General features: G+C 38.5%; 1 protein-coding gene across 1 annotated transcript in view; it reads left to right on the plus strand.

The window, feature by feature from the left end:
* The window catches only part of DENND1B (DENN domain containing 1B), a gene marked incomplete at its 5' end in the record, with an annotated part of 147,632 nt that overhangs the window by 24,847 nt on the left and 100,535 nt on the right, over window positions 1-22,250 (plus strand). The window contains one exon of the mRNA XM_031059156.1: window positions 11,307-11,350. Coding sequence (XP_030915016.1) covers window positions 11,307-11,350 — 44 coding nt within the window. The remainder of the gene's footprint in view (window positions 1-11,306; window positions 11,351-22,250) is intronic.

Genomic DNA, 22,250 nt, shown 5'->3' on the forward strand with positions numbered 1-22,250 from the left:
TGACCTTGGTAACTGTAAACACCTGTGAGAAAACCCTTTGACTTGCCTTTACTTGTTTTATGTGTTTGTGTGGCTTGTGCTTTAAAATAACTAAACTTGCCCCCCATGGAAATGTCCCTTTTTAAATGCTCTTTCTTCTGAATTAAAAAAAAAAAATTTCAAAGACCTCATGATGTTTGGGAACCTGAAATAACTGACTTGAGGTCAGGCAATGGTAAGTGGCAGGACTGAAAGAACAGTGTGCTTCTTCTAATTCCCAGTGAGCTGTGCTGCTGGCTGGGGCTGTGTTCAACCTCTGCTGAAGAAGAGAGGGACCAATATTGTTAATTCAGCTCAACAACAACAACAAATTTCCTGCCCTCTATATCCACTTTGTGACTCTTCCAAGTTTTGTAACAGATGGAGAGAAGGGTGCAGAGAGTTACAGCTATGTCAGAATTTATTTTACTAAAAGATCAATATATTTTTCAGTTAGAAAATGCTGAGGAAATAAATTGCGTTAGCCTTCCCTGCATGGTGTTCCCTTTTAAAAGGCTTAGTAAGGGAAAAGTGCCCAGTTTGGGAACATCCCTGGGCGGGGTGTGACATGCAATCTCTTCTGGAGTTCCTGGTGGGGATCAGAATGATCTGTGTTCCCTGGGAAGTCAGGTGCTGAAGCCACGGTGCTTCTGCCTGAGCCCCTGGGTCTCAGCATGCATTGTGTGTGGTTGCTGCCTTGGAAATGTTTTGTTTGTTTTTTGTGGAAGAAACTCAAGGTTTGGTGATTTTGTGAGGGCGGTTTGCTAAGTGACTGGTGTGTTTTCATTAGCTGCAAAGACTAATCCTAGAGGGGACTGTAACAAAAATGCAAGTGTAAAGGTTGTTTTCTGTAGCCTTTTTTCTGAGCATGGCCCTTGAATACTAAAGCATGAGTGCTTCATGACGGGAGATCTCAGCTGTTGGTGTAACACTGATCTTTCTGTAAGCAACCTCTCTTAACCTGCTCTTTATGTTCTGTTCTTATCAAAAGTTTAGTGTTGACTTTTAAGGATTGGTATGGGAAAAATGTCAAAACACTGATTTTCAGCTGCATGCTGCCTGCCATAGACATATCAGGGCTCAATGCATGTGGGCCAGCCTCTAAAATATTTTTGTTGCTGATTCTTGTTCGCATGGAGGGCCCTTGGGACAGATGGCCCCTCGCCGCTGATGGTTCGATTACAGCGATCACCCACGGCTTCTGAAGAGTGCGAAGAAAAGAAATTGCTTTCTTTGTCAAGGTGTTTTCATTTCAATTCTCACCCATTAGCCCTGTTTGGTTAAGTTTTGAATTACTCCATCAGGTGACTGATGAGTTTTATTTTTCCCCCTGATGATATTAAAATAGATTTGGGGTAAGAGAGAAAGGAAAGGCAAAAAAAGATTTGTGCTTATTGATCAGTGCTCCTTCATCTTTGTTCTGGCTTAATGTGTCATGAACAGCAAAGATTAAAATGAACACTGAATCAGACTATGCTAGAAAATAAATATTTTAAAATGAAAGTCTGTGAACTCTTTACATATATAGGAAACTATATGTACTATATGGCTAACCAACATGGTTGTTAGAAGTCTGGAGCTTTGTGTAACTAAGGTTTGTGATTGCTTTAATTTACATATCTAAAATTATGAAATGTTGGTTTATATAATTACGGCTTTTGAAGTTGGATATGTTTCAGCTGTAGTGCTAGACATGTTCAGAGGAGTAGGAATCCTCCAGGCCAGGTCCTGGTTAGCAGTGCTGTTCTACTTCCATACCTTCCTACCATAGCCAGTAAGCAAAATGTGAAAGGTTTGAATTACATGTAGAAAATGCTGTTTGTAATTGGAGAATGAAAAAAGAATAAAGAATTTGAATCTATGCTTTTATAATGTACTATTATGTTCATTCTTTCTCATGCATAAGCAGAATATCATTGCACAGTTCATAAGTCTTGTTTCACAGCATAATCATAGAGATGGGGTGAATATATGATACAGTAGTATCTGTATTAGTTAAACAAAATGTCATAAATAATCTAGACTAGAACAATGAAGAGAGAATCTAACCCCTTCTCCCTGTAGCTGTCCTTGGTTGAAACGACATTGGCAGTGGGTTGCTCTTAGAAGATGTTATGTATTCCACTATTGCTCTGGGTTTTAGGTAATTTCTCCCTGTAAGTTGTTGAGTAATAGGTAGTTACTTACCTCTTAATTATTGAGTAATACATTTTACTGCTTGTGCTAGTCAGTATTTAAGGCAAGGGGTATAATTTAGTGGAAGGTCATGCTGTCAAGTACCAGCAGTTGGGCTGTGCCCAGGATGTGGTCCTCACCAGTGGAGAGTGGAAGGAATGTTGCTGCACTGTTCAGGCAAGAAGTGATGTAAATAGATAGTCATTATATCATCTTTGGCCAAGAGGGAGTTTGAGGGAGTTCCCCTGCAACACTCATTTTTTCTTGAGGTAGCTAACGACTGGACTAACTTCTGCTTAGAGAAAAAAGCTTGCAGAAGGGTGAAGCTTTTGGTTTAATTTTTTATTGCATTTATTTTTTAAGGTTAACTCTAATATAAGATTTATTTTGTATTATTTTTGGAAAATTTCTGTCAAAAATGGTTTGGATGTCACTCTGTGTTTTCTGCAATCAATCAGTTTGCTTTAGAGGGGTACATACATATATCCCTGGTTTCATGTCCAAGCTGATACCAAATTTGTTTTTCTTGGAGTAAATCAGGAGGCAGTAACTCAGGTATTCATAATGTAGTACAATGTAGTTTTTGTCATGTGCCAAAAGCTTTTTCATTTTTCTGTATGCAGTGTGTGTGGGTTCCACAAAGCAAATATAACAGTGTAGTCTGTGAGATAAAATGGTTCTCTCTGGTCAGACATCACTGATGTGGAAGGGCAAGTGAGGGTCCAGCCCTGGTGTACTTGGCAGGGCAGCAGTTTTGCTTCTTCCTAATTTACTTGGTAGATATTGCTTGGTAATAACCTACTTGAACTTTTCTAGATCTTTCTTAAAATCAATACTGCATTTTTCCTAATGTTGGAAAATTTAATGTAGCCCACAATCGTTTTTAAGAACTTTTAGTCCTATATCTTCATTAAAAATGAAGAAACACTTGCATAATGTGTGTTTGCAAAGGAGTGTGGTAAGTTACTTTTTCATTATGGGGAGGGTGTAAAACTTATGTTTGCTTGTGAAGGTGAATGCTCTCAGTCTTACTTTTTTCAGTTACTGTTCATTTCAGTAGATCATGCACTGCCTATCTCCTTTAAATTTCATTGAACAAGAGACCCAGGGACAGCAAAAGTTTCCTTTTTTTTTGTAAACCCTCCTTAAACATTAGGAGTGACTGGAGACATACGTGGTGCCTACTTACTACTTCTTCTGCTGGCTTAGTTCTTAGATCCTTGTTCTCATGATTCACTCATGATTACAATTTAGAAGTAGGAAAATTAAAACTAACACAGCCTCTAAAGGTATACAGTTGTTGCCATATTTTACAAGGTCATTCTAAAGACTTACCAGGTAAAAGAAACCCCTGCTTATCTTGTGAAGAGACCAAATAAAGGCTGAACATACTCATTTTATCTGTGCACTGTCTGTGCAATGAGCTCTCAGCCTGATTAAGGTTTTAGCTTGAAGCATGGCTAATAGCATTGCAGCCAAAAGGACCCTTTCTTTCTGTCTGTAGTAAGCTGAAATGACTTACTGCTCTGTCCTTCAGTGGGACAAATTCTTGGGCAAAAAGGGATTGACCTGCCGCTCTGAAGGAGATGCCAAGTTGGGGCTAGAGCTTTTAACCATCTCTCTGCCTGTAGAAGAGGAAGAAGTGCATAATTCATAGTTCAAGTGCCTTACAGACAGGGAAATCTGAGAGACTGGAGGAAGTCTTGGGCCCAAAACCTGACAAAGTCCTGCTTGTGTACAATGTACTTTGCTGAACCTTGCATTTGATTAGTTGGGAGGTCAGTATTTGCACATTGTTCTCACCTTTCTGAAAACCTTGAGGAACCTTTGTCACATACGTTTAAAAGTAGAAATATTTGAAAATAATTCTGTGATAAACTGTACAATCAGCAAATCCTGTGTGTGGCTTTGCAGTGTGATGTAGAAATGTCAGATTGTTACACTTCGGTCTGGATGTTGAGCTGTTAATGCCTCGGTGGGGCAGCAATGGCCAGCACTTACAAGCTGTGGGGTTGCAGTGATGGGAGGGGGCAGACTGAGCTGGACCCACTGACCTCAAATAGGAGTGGTTTTTGTAGGGAGTAGAGAACATCGTGGTCCGTGTGTGTGGGGTTTGTATTAAGGCCTGAGTGACTCTTATAGAATTGGATTGAACCTTTTTTTTCATGTGTATTAGAAACAAAATTCTGGATTTCCACAAACATGGTGTGAGCACTGAGATCTTCAAATCATTTGCTAAGTATTATGTGTTTATAGGAAGATGTAATTAAATTCTGAGCCAATTGATAAGTACATGAGTAATTTGTGCTACTTGTGACTGGGGGCATTTTTCAAGCATACATCCTACAGAAATTACTTCAATTGCAGGTGTTACTACTACAGTTAAAAACAGTTCCTTAGGAAAAGATTCCTCATGGAAGGACGATGTTTTCAGCTTTCCAGTAAGGTCTTTGTAATTATGTTTCTGAACCTGATACAAAAATCACATATCTGATTAGCAAATGTGCAATCCCAAAGACATACGGATAACAGGTACAGTGATTGTAACTGAGGCTAGAAAAATTTTATTTTCCATTTCCCAAAGGTCAGTATTTAGCGTGTTTGTTGACTCTGTTGTCATTTAGTTCACACTTTATGTGAGAAAAGTTGGAAGGAAAAATGTCGAAAGTCACACACTCCAAATATCACCTTTGATGCAAGCGTGAGATGGGTACCTTCAATGCCTAAATAATTTTTCAAAATGAGGCATAAGCTTTACAATCAGTTGAAGACAAGGCAGAGGCCACTAGCATGGGTGAGGGAGAAGGGACAGGAAACACTGGGCTGCTGTGCTGTGGCCACGCTGTGGCTTATTTTCAGAGACAAGTCCCACCTAGAGACCCCAAAGAATCTCAGTGTATTAATATATAGCAGGAAAAGCTGGCAAATATGATTACTGCAACTTGTTGATATTTTTCTGTAACTGATGTTGTCAATGATGTTGACATTTTTGTCTTGTTCCTTTGCTGTTTGCTGAAGTAGGAACTGTTTAAAATTGTGGAGACAGTTAAGGAAGTCTCACTTGTGAGTAAAGTGTGAGTAAAAGAGTTGATGGTGCTGGATTGTTAAGATTTGATACAGTGTTGTAAATACATTTTCTTTTGCTACATGATTTGTATAAAAGTGTACTTTAAGGTATTTGCTGTAGTGGCACCTTCATTTGCATATTATCTTTAATTTGACAGGTTTTAGGTGCCTGAGAAGTTAGTGACTGTTCCTTAGTTTTAGTTTTTAAAAATCAAATTGCTTCAGTGTATTTTTCTCTTGTTCTTTCTTTTGATTATTGATGCCTGGAAAATACTGTAACTCCCTTCTTCTGCCCTTTTCCATGGCATCCTGCTCTTCTTCCTCCTGCTCCTGGCTGGTGTTCCACTCTGATCCCGCAAACCAGGGAGCTGAAGACCACTGCCCCTTCTGGCAGCAGGGCCTCCCATTCTACTCCATTTTTGGCACTTCATGTATGAAACTGTGAACAGGCAAATTTTAATATGATATACAGAAGTCTTTTTTTTTGCAAGAAGTTATTTTTTTATGTGAATGCTGCTTTTTTCATCAGATGATTTCATCTGTAAAAATCCTTGGGTTGCACGTTATAGTTCATCTCTTATTTTGTTTCTGAATCACTGTTGTAGTGATCTGGTTGAGTATTAAATACTATATTGATGCAAAAGCATCACTAGAATCACTGTTGAGTGTTTCTGGAAAATTATTTTAAGTATGTTAGAGACCTTTGTTTTTGAACAATAGTGGTATCATAAACTTAGAGAACTAATTTTTTGTTGCTGAAAACTACTTAGTCTAACAAAATTCATTCTGCTTATTGCTTAAATGTGTGTTTGTAGAGCTGTTCCCTGAGATAATGATAGATAATTTCAGATTGATTAATTACATTCTCATGTTCATGTAAGGAAAAAAAATGTGGCACTTGTTTTTTCCAGCCAAGAAAGAGGAACAGTCTGCAATAAGTTTTGCTTTGCTACCTTCCTTTTCCTCATTATATTTCTTTCCCACTCCCTTAACTCCTGGCCCCAGTCTCTTCTTTCCTTTCTGTTCTGACAGCTTTTTTCCAATGAAAATCTGTACAGCATCAGAGAAAATACAACTGGAGGAATACTGAGCAGATATCTAGTCCATTCCTCTGTCCCAAGCATGACCAACTCTGGCAGTCTTTTTGTCTATTCTGCTCAGTACAACCAACAGGGATGAAGATTCCTCCTCTCTCCAGAAGATTGGACTCCTTAATTAATCTGTTTCATTTTACCTTAGCAGTGTTTTCCTGTCTGAAATATTCTCTGTTGCTATCCAAGAGAATTTCCCAAGATGATGTTTCTCAGCATGTGTTTGTAATTTCTGTTCCATTACCAAATTGAATGTGTGCTAATTACCATATCCCATTGTATTTTTGTGTGGCATTTATAATCTGCAAGCTTGATGATTTTGAAGAGTATTTTTAGAGTGTATTTAACTTGTCAGTTTTGGGGAAAGTTACAAGCCAGAAAGCATTCTTTTTTTTTTTTCATAGTTTAGAATGTACTGCTTCTCTAATCTACTCTGTCATGAGAAAGAGTACCTTTGTATTTTCTTCGATTTGTTACAGAAGTTAAATTGTGTTAGAAGTTGTTTTCCTGAAAATACAGATGACATGCTTTATGACCTTGTCTCTACAGGAACAGATTTTTGGAGAGAAATTACCTTGAGGATCTGCATATTTTTTCTTCTTGTCTTAGTGGGTGTCATAGTTGCCTGCATTTATCTTCCGGAGCAGTTCTAGATTACATCTTGAATTCTATTTTTTTAAGTATTGCATGTGACTTGCTTTTCTCTTTGTAATTATACTGCACTCTTTTGGTACCTCAGCAAACCTTTCTATGACTGTCTCTCATCTGGCTAGTACCAAGGGAGATGTCCTTTCCAATGTTGTAGGATATTTGCCAAAGGAATTTTCAAGTGTCACTGACAGGTGCTGAGATTTATGTCCTGGATATGGTAGGCATAGAAAAAGTGCTGTTTTACATGAAAATATCCATTTACACATGCAATATGTATATATACATTTATACATGTACCACACAAACCATTTTATATGTGCGCTTGACAATTTCCTTTTACTACTACATTTACTTAGGATTGGTGCAAACCCTTTGTCCTGAAAAGTCTGTTAGAAAAAGTGAATGAGGAGAAATTCAGTAGTTCCTCAGCTGACTATAACAACAGCTATTTCTGAGCACTTCTCATCCTCTCACCCATAAAATCAGCATAAAATTGACCTAACATTGCCAGATCAGACAGAGTATCTGAAAAGTAATCCTCAGGGAAAAGAAACTTCAGTCTTTGTAAACCTGAAGATACCGTGCATACAGTTGCAGAATCGGATTATACTTTCTCTTTTTATTTCTGAATCAGTACCCTTTTGTTTCTTCCTCTGCAGCCTTTTTGAGAAGTTGTCCCAAAGATGTGTCAGATGCTTCCTGAGCCTAGCTCCAAAAGCAGAAACCAACATAATCATTTGAAAAAAACTCCAATCTCAGACTTGGATAATTGTCATAAAATCCTGAGGCTTTTTATAGGTGTTAGGGTTTGGTTTCAGAAAGTAAAGGCATAAAAGGAATATAGTAACTTTCCTTTTAGAAGCACAAATCACATCAGATTTCTTACTTAATAAATGTATGGCAAGTACCTACTAAAATAACCAGTTAAAAGCCAGTAATAACAGCTGCAAAACCCAGCTCAAAGCAGTTGGGCAAGTCTTGAAGACGTGTAATTTTTGCTGAGTGTAGCACCAAATGTTTGTCTTGGATTGAATTAGGAATTTTTTTGTTTTCATGAAGGAATATTAAAAGCATTGTTCTTCCTGTTTAGATCACATTAATTTAATTATCCTCTCATGATGTAAATATCCTTTCATGATAGGAAAGCAAATGTTATACCTATGGTTGAGTGAGGTGGAATTTACTTTAGATTTTTTTTTACCATTTCAAGTGGGGCTGGAGTAGTATGAGAGAGCCTTAGTATGAAGTGAAGACAGCAAGATGAGCAGGATGCTAAATTCAAGTTTTAGGGTTTTTTTCTGTTGTGATATCAGGGCACCAGAGAACTTATTGGAGCTGTTGGTCTTGTTGTCTGTAGATAAAGGGTGGCCCTGTGAAATGCTGTTAGCTTTGTTGGCATCTCATTGATGTGTAAATTTTACCCATGTTTTGACCCCGAGCCCAAAGTTTTGCTCAATTCTGAGATTGTACTTTGCTCATGACTGTGACCTTTTAAAATAACACCCGGAGGTTTTGCTATTGCAATCTGCTTCCTATTTTGAAGCCTGGCAGTTACATTTGCACTAAGGAGAGTGAACAAAAGAAATTACATTTCTGTCCGATTTCAGAAACCTCAGTGATTTTGTTACTGTGTTACTAAAGCATTCACTATACTCAATGTTTCTCATGTAACTGTACTTCACATCTGCCAGAATCATCTGCCTGGCTTGGCTGCTGGGAAGAGGTGATGTTGCTGAGCTCCTGGCTGGCGATGCTCCGGCAGCCTGGCCTCGCCGCAGAGCGGTCCCCTCACCTCCTCGCAGGCCATGGGCTGGGTTTTGCAATAGAGGCAACTATAAATGGTACTGCAAGCTTGGGAAGTTGTGAACAAGAAATGGGTGATAAGAAACGGAACTAGAGGCAGCTGGTAACCAGCTTGTATTGCACGAGCTGTAGCAAATGCTTGATGCTGGAGCGCTGCCGCATGAAGCAGTCCTGCTTTTTTCTCGCCACAATTCCCTATTCCCCAGTTTTTCTTCCTTTTTTTCTGGTGCAAACCCAATGGTTTTGGGGAACTGATCTAGTTAATGCTGCCCTGGAAAGTTTCAGACAGTTGGTTTGATCTCAGTCAGTTCCCTCGTCTGTAGCTGTGACAGTCTGCACCAGCAGGAGACAGACAGTGCTACAGCTTCACCAACAAGTACCTGGTAGTGGGAGTGCAGAGGGATTGCTCTTTCAAAGAGAAATTGATGCCTGAAATGTTTGTGGACATATGGCACTAGATTTACAAGCTCTGTTAAAGTATTTTTTGGATTCTGCAAGTTTTTAGTGCTTTTGAGCAAGTAATTTATGAGATACTTAACATCAAGTATTTGATATGGTACTGTACTTGCTGCTCTTTGGATTCATCAGGAATCATTGTTGATATGTAGTTGCTTTCCTTTTCATGATACTAATTTGGAATAAAAGCAACAGTTCCTTTACAGGATAGTCAAACTGCTCTGGTACCTGATCATTATAGAGATTTGTTTGCAATTTAAATATGCACAAAATAGATCAGGACAAAAAGGTCTTTGTTATAAGTACCTGTATTTATTTGCTCTCATATTCTTATAAACTTAGCATCTTATGTCTTGTTTTGTATCTGCCTTCAAAAATTCTTGCTCCCCATAGTACTGGAGAAAGATTCATTGTGCAAAATACACATATTTTATTAAACAATAGCTGTAGAGCCCTTCCTGGATGTTCTTAGGAGAAAAAACAAGCTTGTCCAACAAGTAGAGTCAAATGCCTCAGTTTTTATTGAAAATCTCACTTAGATTTGAATTGGATACAAGTTAGGTTTAAATTGCATTCAGTTGATTGACAAGTTGAGTTTTGTAACACGTTTCAAATGTTCTGCTGTTGACTTGAGATCTGGCCCAGGGTGAAGGAGGAATGCTGACTTGGGTCTGCAGCTCCTGGTGGCTGGGCCAACACCAAAGGATCACGTGCAACACCTCCGTGCTGAACAGCAGGATTTGAGATCAGCAGCTGGGAATGACACCACCAGCAGTGGCATTTCCCTTCACATTAAATCTCCAGTTTGCACCAGCAAACATGTATGGAGCCTGAAGAAGAGTACGAACCTCCGTACTTTTTCAAAAGTGGAAAACCCTGTGGCTCTGCTACCAAACCTAGCAATGAGAAAGACGTTTCTGAGTTACCACGCAGTGATGGTATTAGAGCCTGAAGTGGAAATCTGAAGATTTCACAGACATTGGCTTCTTGGAGGACAGGGATCCAGCAGCTCCTGAGGCAGACAAGAGGTGGCAGCTCCCAGCAGGCAGTGTCCTGGCACTTACTGTTGTGTTTCTCCTTTGTTTTCCTGCCCTCGGGCATCCCGAGCTGCTGCTGGCCACGTGGTCAGTGGCACAGCTGGGGCACGAGCAGGAATTAGAGAGCTCTGCCTCTGGTCCAGCTCTGGCACTGCCCTGGGTCTCCCTGGCAGGGAGGTAGCTAATTTCATTTTGAGCAGGTGGACAAACACTGCTGCTAACCTGTTGTTTAGAAGCCTGTGAGGCCTCGTGGGTGTTTGTGGCTGTGGAACAGTAGCACCCCAGGAAGGGTTTGTGTCAAAGGAGATCAACAGCTTTGGGGGGAGGCAGGATGAAGCTCATAATTTGTGTTGTTGTTGAAAGGTTATGGTCTGATCCTTGTGATAGAGGCTTTCAAAACAACATTAAGTGAAGACTAATATGTAGCCTAAATAGCTGATTATTTTTATAATTAGCAGTTTAAAAGTGATTAATGAAAACTTTGAGGTATTGAAATGCTGGTTTCAAATGGGTCTGAGCAGAAAATACTGAACCATGCTAGCTTGTCTAAACTCTTCCTTGAGAGTGCTGGTTACATTGGTACTATCTTTAAAACAACAAAGGATGTTTTTCTGTACTTTCATAAAGGCCTTCTTTTCCCCCCTTATAATTTTCTGTTCTTTTTTCCTGAGATGAAAAGAGGTTTTCTATCTCTTTATTTCTTAATTGAATTAAAAAGTGAAAATTAAATGTGCTTAAAGAATGAGATATTTCAGGAATAAAGAATTGAATATGAAAAGAGTTCTGTACATTATAACCTGCTGCCATATGTAAAACAATAAACATGCACTTTCATAAATATGAAATAAGTCTTTTTAATAATCCAGTATCTTCCTTAGTTTTTAGATATATTTTTGCACTTGCCTCAAAGCTTGACGCTAAGCTGACCCTCTCTTTAATATTAATGTACTCTGACTGTAATACTCTGTTCCTTTGCCTCTGATTAATGCTGTCTGTCAATTATTTACAGATCCAGTGGTACTGTGGAAGTTCCCGGAGGACTTTGGAGACCAGGTTGGAAACATGAGATTGAACTTTTTTTTATGTTAGAATAATAATAAAAAAGCTCTTCTATTCAGCTGTGGAGAGGCAGATGCTAATGATAGCAGGGTGGAAGGGGTGGAAGCCTTCACCCAACTGGTGGCTTGGTGATTAGATTGCATCTGTGACAGGAATACTCAATAGCAGTTGTAGAGCATGGAATGTCATGCTAATTCTCTGTATCACCTCATTTTTGATATAGAGTATTTTATCAGGTGGTCCTGTTGGACATCTTGGTTTTTTATCTGTTTTGGGATGGAAAATGTGGGGAAAATTATCAATAAAACTTTGCTGAACATTGATGTTATAAAAAACCACCAGATCAAAAAAGTTGAAGAGCTACCCATGTATGTCCTCTTAATGTGTGCAGTCTATTCCTTTAATCCTTTTCAATGCAAGATTTTAGATAGTTATTTAATAATGTCTTGGAGGTACCCTAGTTATTTGCTTGGGGAAAAAAAATCCTCAGACCCTTATAAGAGACTGATCTAAAGTTACTGATTCTGAAAGCGTGGAAATCCTATGTTCTATCTATAATTAATCCTCAAAGGAAAGTTTATACAAACCGGACTGATGGATTATTTCACTGTTCGTAGTGACAGCAAGCTATTAATTAGTGTGTTGGCTTTTTTGCCCCATGACTATGTTATGAAAGTTATTAATATTGAAATTTAATGAAATTAGTAAATTTTATTATTTCAGCAACTTCTACAAGAGTTTCTTCCGTGGAAATATTTTTATTTTCATAAAAGAAAATAACGTAAAGCAACAAAAAATAATAAATATCTCTGTCCCAATGGCTTCTTTGCCTCTTGTTTTTATACTAATATTGAGGCAAACATATTCTTCACTAGTAATATCACCACAGTGGATGATCTGGAAGTCTTGTTGTAAAGCAGGTGTTGATAAATTGTTGTGGTTTTTTTTTTTTTTTAATCAATAGTACAAGATTCTATAAAGACAGCTATAAGGTGATTCATGATGAAAGGAATAAATATACAAACATAGAAAGTAGGATGTGTGCTTAGGGAATAGCATCAGTCAAAAATGTGCAGCCTGTAAAACAGTGACAAATGAGCAAAGTGTGTTGTTATATGTTCTCAGCTAGACATTCAGCAAGTTTTGATAATTATCCTGGCTGCAGGATGATCATCTTCATTGTCATTTAAATTCTTTTTTTCTAGTTTGTTTTGTTCTTTTTCCCTAAGAAAGACTTGATCTTAGAAAAAAAAAGAAAAGAGAAATTATGTATGAAGAAAAATGGGAGCTTATTTAGGAAGTCAAAGGTTATTCAAAGAACAGCTGGTGTAGAAAAATGATTAGAAGATGAAGCTCACTAAAGACTGGAGGGGAATCCTACAAAGATGCAATAGACATACCTAATCTATAAGCACCATAGGCCTCAGGCAGCACTCTGCCTTTGGGCTCTGAAAAACCTGTGCCTGCACACAGTGTCTCAGTCATGTAGGGTCTCTGGCATTTCAGGTAAATTGCTTGTGTTCCTGGAAAAAAGGGTATTTTAATCCTCCTTGCAAGGGAAATTTTCCTATTAGAACCACTGGATTTAAACAGAATATATAGCAGCTTCTGAAGCAAATCCCTGAGCCAAGTCATGAAGTGAAATCAGCAGAAGCCTTCTCTGCACGTGTGTGTGTGCATGTTGAACTGGGTAGGTTAGGATTGGAGACCTGAGTATCCACCAGATTTAATTTCTTTAAAAATCAAAAACCCACTAAAACTATCAGGGCTAATTTCCATGAATGTTTGTGGGGAGAATGTTAAAGAAAAAAAAAAAGAAAAGAAAAGAAGAAGAATATTCTCTGTTCTGTTTTTCAGTCATTTCTATTTTAAATGTAAAATGTGTGAGTTAGTTTTTGGATGTGTCCCAAAGAATCATCTTTCCTAAAATTGAAGGGCTGTCTGTTTGCACAGTGATGTGATAACAGTGGGCAAAATATTTTCCTCTCTTCCTGAGTTTTTCTACAGTTTATCATGTCACCTTTTTGTTGCTTTCATAATGCAAAGAAAACTTGTCTAAGCCATTTTGACATTTTCTTCCTCTTTCTCACATTTCTCCTCTAAGTATGTCTGAACTTCCCAGTGCTTGCTCATCTCTAATCTTCTGTTTTTCTTCTGTCCTACCATTTCCTTTGATGCTGGTCAATATTCCTTTGGTACAATTTTTTCTTAAATATTGTCTTTCTAAATTCATGTTTTGCTAAACATCTGATCTGTTGTGGATGGGATGTAGAAACTAGAGTTGATCAGGAGGAAGACAAGACCAGGGATTTGTCATAATTACTTACTCACAGTCTGTCAAGTAAAGGAAATATTAAGGCATGGTTTTGGTACCACAAAAGAATTTGCAAGATTCATTGTTGATTTCCTTATCTGCCCTGACTGCAGGGAAACCACTTATTTTCTCTCTGGTAACTCCTCAGATGCCAGAATAAGAAGGAAAAGAGAAAAACATAGAGTGGGGAAGGAAAAAAAGTAATGCTTCAAGGCAGGAAATGAAAAACACTTCTCTTTGCCAGGAGTGTTTCAGAAAGTTTTTTGCCTTTTTTTTTTCATTTTATTTTCTTTTTTGAGGTGGGTGTAGTTCCATTCTTAGTAAGTCTCAAAACTGTCATTGAAAAAATTAACTCATGCTGGTTAGAATTCAAAGTACAAAGAGCCACACTACAATTTCAAATGAATATTTATTAAAAAGTGCCTCAAGAGCCAGAAGAACTACTAATCTGTTTGAGACATCTTAGAGTTACAAGTTACTGTTGTACTGGCACTAGTGCTATAAAAATGAGTTTGACAATGTGGAAAAAGTTGTGAATCATCTCAGCCCCGTAGAAAAAATGTGAAGATTTCTGATTTGAGCATATATAGGTCTTCTGTGGTTATCCTCCAATGCTGAAATTTGGGTAAAGAATGAGCTGTAGCCATTTAATGGGATTTTTTTTCTTTAAAATGTATTTTGAATGTATCTTCCTAGAGGCATGTAGTCTTGTAGTATGTTCAAATATCCCCTTCATGCAAAATTTCCTATTATAAAAGATCAGTATGTTTTTAATCTTGAAATTTCTATTTTGTTTATTCAGACTGGTGAAACTAGAGTTTAATTTCAGCCTTACAAGCCCATTTTTAAATGGAAGGCTGTAGAAAAAATATTAATGCTATGATATCTGGAAAAAATTTTCCACTTGTTTTTAAGAAGAAAGTATTTTAAGGGCTTCAGGAAAGCAGCCCAAATGAAAACAACACCTTGGCTTCCAAACTGAAGTACTTGCTGGCTGTTGAAGAAGAAAACATTTCTGCAGAAGTTGATGTCGCCCGGCAGAGCTGCGATCTGCTGGCACTGGCTTGTCTGCTTGTGGCAGTGCAGTCAGCAGCAAAGCCCTACTGATGTCACATGTGTCCAGATGTCTCCACTATGGCTCTGTTCAGCAAATAAAAACACTGACACTCCCACCAGCTTCACTGAGTTGAAACATTCCTGGGAAAAGAGTGCTGTTAGCACAAGGAAGGAGGAGAGCACGGGGCCGACAGCACCAGCAGCAGGTAGTGCCTGGGCAAGAGGTGGCACTGCCTCCTTAACCTTTGGGGCATGTGAGGTCAAACATTTCTTATTAATTTAGTAATTACAGGTATGCGGGGCATTATTTTTAGCTGTGTAAGAATTCAGAAGCTTTTTAATCTGACTGCCTATTGATCTAAAGTGATTTCTACCTGTAGTATGTGGTGTCCATTGAATAGTTCTCATTCTTTGCCCATCTTATCACATAATATTTTCTAATTTCAGCCTGCGACTTCCCTGCTGGTAAAAAACATCTCACCAGGAAGATGACACAAATAGCCAGAATCAGGTCTTACCAGAAGCCACTTTAGTACTAAATATGACAAGGGGTTATTAACTGAAGATGTGGGTTAAGAAGGAATTCAGACTCTGCATTAGACTGTTGGTTGTGTTGCAGGTTTCATCCTATCTCCTCTTGCTTTCTAAGACATGCAGTCTAAATCTGCTTTCCCATGTCACCCAAACCCTGCAGATGAGTATTGAGTAAGGGATATGGCATCCCACATGAGGAATCTCTGCTGCTTTCTCTGAAGTTAGGGTAATGCTCTTTATGTTGCTATCTCATATTTTACATAACATCTGGGTTTTAGTTTTACTGTATCACATTATGCAGATGTCACCACTGAATTGTGAGCTTTGTATCCTGCAGTGACCCAAACTGAAGTCTGATACTACAGATGTAAATCTACCCAGTTTGTGTGAAAATATTTGTATACATAAAGATGTACAGGTGCATATGCAGTTGTTTAAAGGATAAATCCTCAGAAGTACCAGTGTGTTGGTCTTCCCACAGCAAAGCACCAATTGCACGCTTGACTTTCAATGTGTATTTTAACTACTGAAAGTTAAGCCTGGCTTAAATGAGCATCTGATCGGAGACGAAAGGCTCAGTTTCTTTCAGGATGGAATATTTAATTGAATGGATCATGGCAGCAAATACATAAATGAGGTCACCATGAAAAAGATTGTATTCTTTTTTAAAATATTTAAATAATAGCACAATTTGGCTATTTTTTTTTTGTTTGTTTGTTTTTTTCAATATTCTCCAGAAGCAAGCTAAAATCTGTTCTGTGGGTCAAACAAATGTGTGGAAGCCAGCAGTGAGATGTTGTGTTTCTCTGTGCTCTCTTAAGAGAGCAGCAGGAGCCCGGGAGGTATGAGGCTGTTTACACTCCCTCCAAGGCTGCAGGCGTGCTGTTAAGGGATGCATCTCACCAGGTTTCTGCATGAGATGGCTTTGTTCTTGTATTCTGATGAGGCATTAAATACATGTTTAAAAATGTTTATGCTAACTAGATAGCTGCTTGCTTTATAGGATTGTTTTTATCAGGAAATCTTAAAAAAGGTTTGGTGTTTTTGTTGTTTGTTTATTAATAAGTATGATTGAAATTTGGGTGCATTGGTATGAGAAAGGAGAACTCAATGAGATTAGTAATTTTCAGTAGTGTTTTTGTCTGAATGTTGCACATTATATTTAGTTAAGGGATATTTTTGAACTTGAATCATTGTGGAAAGCAATTAGTCCTGCTGAGATATGGCAACGTGGCAATTTTGTACATTGCAAGGGAGCTTTATCTGTTTAAGATAAAGTTTATCTGGTTAAGATAAAGTGATTTTCTGACACTTTGCATTTGGAAGACACTGTTTTTATTGAAAAATACTGTGTGTGTAAGGCAGCAATGCTTTTTGTCTATGCAAATCCCTTGAAAACATTCAGAGGTGTATTTATAGTTGCTAACTGCACTGTGTGAACAGAAGAGATCTGTTCAGTCCTGATAAATATTCTGTGGAACAACTGCCCACGAAGACGCGCTGGGAACACCCAGAATCACCAAGACCCTTACATCATTCAAGATGTGAATATTCCAAGATGCTTTCTCAACTTTTTCTTTTAATTTATCCCAACAGAGGCAGAATAAATCCTTGAGGCTTTTATTTTTTAAATTTTAAAAATTATAAAAGGCCAATATCAAAAACTTGGTATTTCCTTGAAATTTTGAGGACAGGTGGCAATATGAAATATGCTTGTTCTCAGAATTGTGGGAGTTTTGTTTTATGGAGCTTTTAAGTTAAAAATGTTGAACTTGATCAGCATATGGTACTGGCTAACCTCATCTCTACCAGCTCTTTTGTTATTTTGTTATTGTTACAGGTCTTAATGACAGTTGTAAGCCATAGTTCTGGATGCAGGGGTTAGTCCACCCTGGGGAGGAGAGAGAGAAACAGCAGTGTGGATTATGGAAATATGAATTGATCTAAAAAGCAGCTCTCTTGTAACAGAATGGGACTCAAAGAAAGACTGGGGAGAAGCTGGTGAAAAGACGATGGAATATGATGTGAAAATGATCATTTGAATGCTTTTCTTTTCATTCCCAGCTGCTGTGTTCTGGTGAAAAGGCACACATTTGTATATCTTAAGGCTGGGTGAAAAAGGGCCAGATGAATGGAATTACTTGTTAGATATGTTTTCATTTTGAGTCAAATAAATTATGTGCATTTTAATAGACTGTCTGCATATGTTAGCCATTTTTTAAAATCATACAGCTGTGATATTGGAGGACTACATTTTGTAGAAGTAGTTTTTTCTCTGTTTGCTCAAATAAGTACAGAATTAATATTTGACTGTCCTTCAGATATTCTCTATCAGCCTTTTCAAAATAACTGTTACTGATTTGGCTTATTTCAAAGCCAAATCAGATTCCAGCCTATGGTGGTGTGCCAAACCAAAGAAGAAAAAATTAACTGATGCCTGAAGTAGTGATGACAATCATTTGGAACATCTTCCAGAAAGACTGCCAAATTGTCATGTGTGGTGTCGTTGTTGATTGACCTTAGCTGCCCTCAGAATATTCCAGTGGAATATCCCCTAATTCCTTATTCTGGGATACCTTATACTTTCTCCTCTGCTTCCATAGTACCCTCATTCCATTTCAGTCTTCAGTTTGTTGCCTCTCTTACTTGCAGCATTGGTTTTGTGTCTCAGGCTTACTCTGCTGCACTTTTAGGAACATCCTCTCCTTTCTGTATTAAATAGTGGATGTAGTATTCCTGAGCCCTTTGTTTGGTTCTTGGCTCTTCTGCCTTTCCCAATGATAGTTTTCTGCAGAACTTGGAGAGCATTTGAGGTACTTTGGTTCACTGTTACTGCTACAGGTATTTGAAGTATCACTTCAAATACTTTGTTGATATTTTGTTAAATAAAATACTCTTACATATTGCATATATTAGGAAATGGTTTGGGATCAAAGTGCATAATCCACGTGTGATGAAATCAAGGAACCAGGCAAAGAACAAGACTTGATGGGACTAAAATCAGGAACAGGAGCAGCAATGCAAGGGTGATTAGTGGGCTGCAGCTGGAAGGATCCAGGCTACTTGGTTTGGGATCTTGGACCAGGAATAAGGGAAGGTGAAGCAGTTCCAGGTAGGTGATCAGCAAAGGAAGTATGCTAATCCATGAGAATATAACTATTTCTGGGCTCATTCCTTCTGTGTAAATTTTCAAGGCATTGTGAATTACCTGGCTGGTAGACTCTGCTTGGTTCCCCCCTAAGCAGAGATGTTGAGTTTCTGGGTTTTGTGTGTCTGTTTCTGTGTGCAGTCATTAATTAATGTACAGTTGGTAATGAAAGATCCACATATGAGAAATCATCTTTGGTAATGTTGGTAATTAAAGATCCACATATGAGAAATTCTCTGAGGGTACAGTGCACGCTTATTTCTGCCCTTTAGCCTTCACTAGGCACTAATGACAATGATTAGAGAAAATTTACTGGGCCAATGAACAGTCAGTGCACCCATTCTTGAATTTTAAACTAAATTTTGGAAGAGGGATGACTTCTTTCAATTGATAGAGAAGTTCTACTGTAGGAACATGATTTCTGCTAATGTTTCAGTAAGTATCATGAATGCTAGTTTAGATTTATGAGTGTCTCCCCTGAGAAACACATGGGCAGTTTCCTTCTTCTCATCAAAGTGAAGGAACTGAAAATCTTCTTGGCTGTAGCTGCTTGTGCTGCCTGGCTTGCTGGTGAAAGCTGCCTCCCTCCTGTCTTAGCTGTTCAGAGTTGGCTTATGCTGTATCAGAGGTCGGAGCTAAGCTGATTGACAGGGTGCTGAGGTGGCTGACTGATGCTCACGTGCAGCAACACCAGCCTGCAATTGTTGCAGAGTAATTGCTGGCAATAAAGCTGCCAGGGGCTTTGAGCAGGGAGCCAGAAGGTCTGGACAGGCTCAGCTATAGGTAAAGTGAGTGTACATTGCAATCTTCTAGGGAAAAGACACCCAGTTGTATGTCCATTGCACTTTATATTTTGGGATAATCATCTGTCTGCATTGGGTAACACCAGGGGCAAGTTAACACTTTAAATTTATGCTTGTGTACTTCTTCCCTTTCCCTCTTTGGTCTGTAGTTGTTTCATTTTCCCTCTGTTTTTCAACACACTTGATAATATCTCAGTTTAGTACTGAAAACCTATTACTGCAAGCAATTCTTACTGAGCTGCATTATGAAACTTAGAATGTAACCTCTGCTGAGTGTAAAAGAAGAAATAAGTGTTTCCTTTATAAAAATGTCACAAATAATTTTATTTAAGGAATTACAAATCTAGCAGGTTCCTTAGAAGCTGATTTCCTTTCTCAGTTCCTTTTCTTTTGGCTGTAGATTCTTGTAGCCCAAGCAAGTCAGCCCCCACATGTCATTGGTTTCAGTACCCTGTACAAGGTGGTGTGTGGTTCCCTGACTTCCCCTGCTGCTGACCCAGCCACGGGAGCCAGCATTGTCCCACAGGGCTGCACGTTTAGGTGTGGATGAGCCCAGACAAGGGTTTGGCTTTTGCACTTCCTCGCCTTCTTTATCTGCATCAATCACTCTCTGCTACAGATGCTTTCTCTCAGCATGGCACTCAAGTTGTTCCTTAATTTACCTGATGCTCAGATTTCTGACTACTGAATTTCTGAATTGCCAGTGAAATCAGGATTTCTTCATAGCCTGGGCTGTGCAGTCATTTTGTGGAATAACCAGTGGGAAGTTGTGATTCTGGAAGAGCATCACCTGGTGCTTACAAAAGAGTTCCATGCCCAGCCTGGGCAGGAGCAGTCTGCAGGGCTGGTGCTGACCTCTCTGTGTACACAGTACTGGGTATTTACTGGGCAGGCCAGTTGTTCACTAAAAGCTTTGTAGACAAGGAATGGCCTCCTACTATTTACAGACACTCTCTGTTTCTGGACTTGTCTTTAAGTAACTAATGCAGTACTTAGTGAGGGAAAAAATATTTGGAATATATTTGGAACAAAATATGCTTGGAATTAAAATCAATTTGAAATGTATCAAGTTGCATCTGGAGTAGAGTTTGTTGTGCTTGAAATATTATGATTTTTTCAGTATATTTCATTTTCATGCTAATGCAGATAGTCATTATCTGTAATGTTCTTTTATAGTTCATTTTCCTTTTATAAATAGCCTTTCTTGGTGGCTGAGAAGGAAATCTTGCAAATAGGAGCCTTTTGACCAGAGTGTCAACTACACTCTACTCATGATATTCTTTGATACTGTTTTGCAGACATTTCTGAGACTGCAATCCTCTCTTTAAAGCAATATATTGAATAGGTAGAGTTGGGTTTATTGCAAATAGGTTCAGTTCTGTCCCTTGCTATCAGAATATTCAAAGGTGGAATAAAAAAACAACAGGTAAAACAAATAATTATGAACCAGTTTTTCAATTTGTGATTTCTTTGACAGTAATTATTTTTTCACAAGTGGTGAAACAGCATCTGAACAGGATGTGCAGGAGGTTCTCAGCCCTGCTGCCAGACTTGCATCTTAACTGCTGTTGTAAGCAGGGGGAGATCTGAAAAGGTTTTGAGTGAAACAAGTATTGCTGCCCCCTGAGCTGTGCTGGATGACTTGGGGCTTTTAACCTGACCTTCAGAGACTTATATATTTGGATTTAGAAAATTATGTCTCCTGTGTTTCTAGTAAAGAGAACCTCTCTGTTGAGTTTCCAGATACTGCTAGAGACATGGAAATTATTTATTAATAAAAAGCCACTTTTCACCTACTGCATGGTGAAAGAAAGTTGTGTGCCATACAGTGGTGCCCTTTTTTCCCTTTTTTTCTGCAAAATGTAATTAATTTTCTTAAAGGTAGTAAATACTCTACCACCTTAAAAATTAAATATTGCTCACATAGTAATCTCAAGAGTGGAGATGGAAAGACATGCTTTCTGTTTTTCCCAACTCTGATGCTGCCTAGGGAATGATGATCTCCCTGACATGAGCCAGAGAACTGTGGGAAAACTATTTTTTGCTACGTGGAATACTAATATTACATGCATGCTAGAGATCTGTGGTGAAGTAGTATTTATCTTGTTTTTGTTTGCCTTGCCAATAGTAGAGGTAGATGGAAACATTTGAATCTAAACTTATTCTAAGGGGAACTTTCTTTCCCTTTAGAAGAAGGGGAAAGAAGAGCATTGTCAATTTTTATGTTTTTATTATGAGTTCCAGGAAATTTGAAGAGTTTTTTCTTTAAGCAGGAAAATTAACCTGTGCTGAACCTCATGTTGGTTTTATTCTGCTATTTGTAACTGAGCTTATTTTAATTGAATCCCTGTATGCTATGCTGGACACACCTGTCTGAAATAGGCTTTATTTTTGTCTGGTTATATGATGAGATTCAGGAGCAAATAGGCAAGTAGAGACTCCAAGAATTTATAACTTAGTAAAATCTCTGAATTTTAAAACTTACTCTGTGGTAGTTTAGAAAGTCTTATGCCTCAGTTTGTAGGACAGTGAGATGAATCATGCAGGATTAGCTTTCCTTCTTGTGAAATGCCTTTGAAAGCTGCTGTGAGAGCAGTATAAAGTGTGCTGCCTGGGACAGCAGCCTTAGTCTGCTCTACAGGGCAAGAACATTCTGTAGCATGTCTCCAGCTGGAGTGCACCACACCCTGGTCCTTCGCTCTTCCAGTCCTTAAGGTTTTTTTCATTCCTTTTTGTGTGTATTTAACATGCTGTTGGTTCTAAGTGATGCTGCAGCAATCACTTCCCAAGTTCAGCCACAGATACAGCTGACCTTGGGGCCTCCACTGCCGCCTCTGCGAGTTACTTGTTGGTGTGATTTGCTTCTCGAAGATCTCAAGCTCATCCCATTACCTTGTTGTCCAAAGTCTTCCTGTCCTGCTGCCTCATCTCTCTGTGCCCTTGTTGCTGTGTAGAGCACAAAGATACCAGACAAAGCTACTAAAAATCTTCAGCTGCCTGTCTGGCATCTTCTCCTGAGACATGTAACTGAATGGTAGC

The sequence above is a fragment of the Geospiza fortis genome, unplaced genomic scaffold (genome assembly GCF_000277835.1).
Source record: "Geospiza fortis unplaced genomic scaffold, GeoFor_1.0 scaffold229, whole genome shotgun sequence".
Classification (NCBI taxonomy): Eukaryota; Metazoa; Chordata; class Aves; order Passeriformes; family Thraupidae; genus Geospiza; species Geospiza fortis.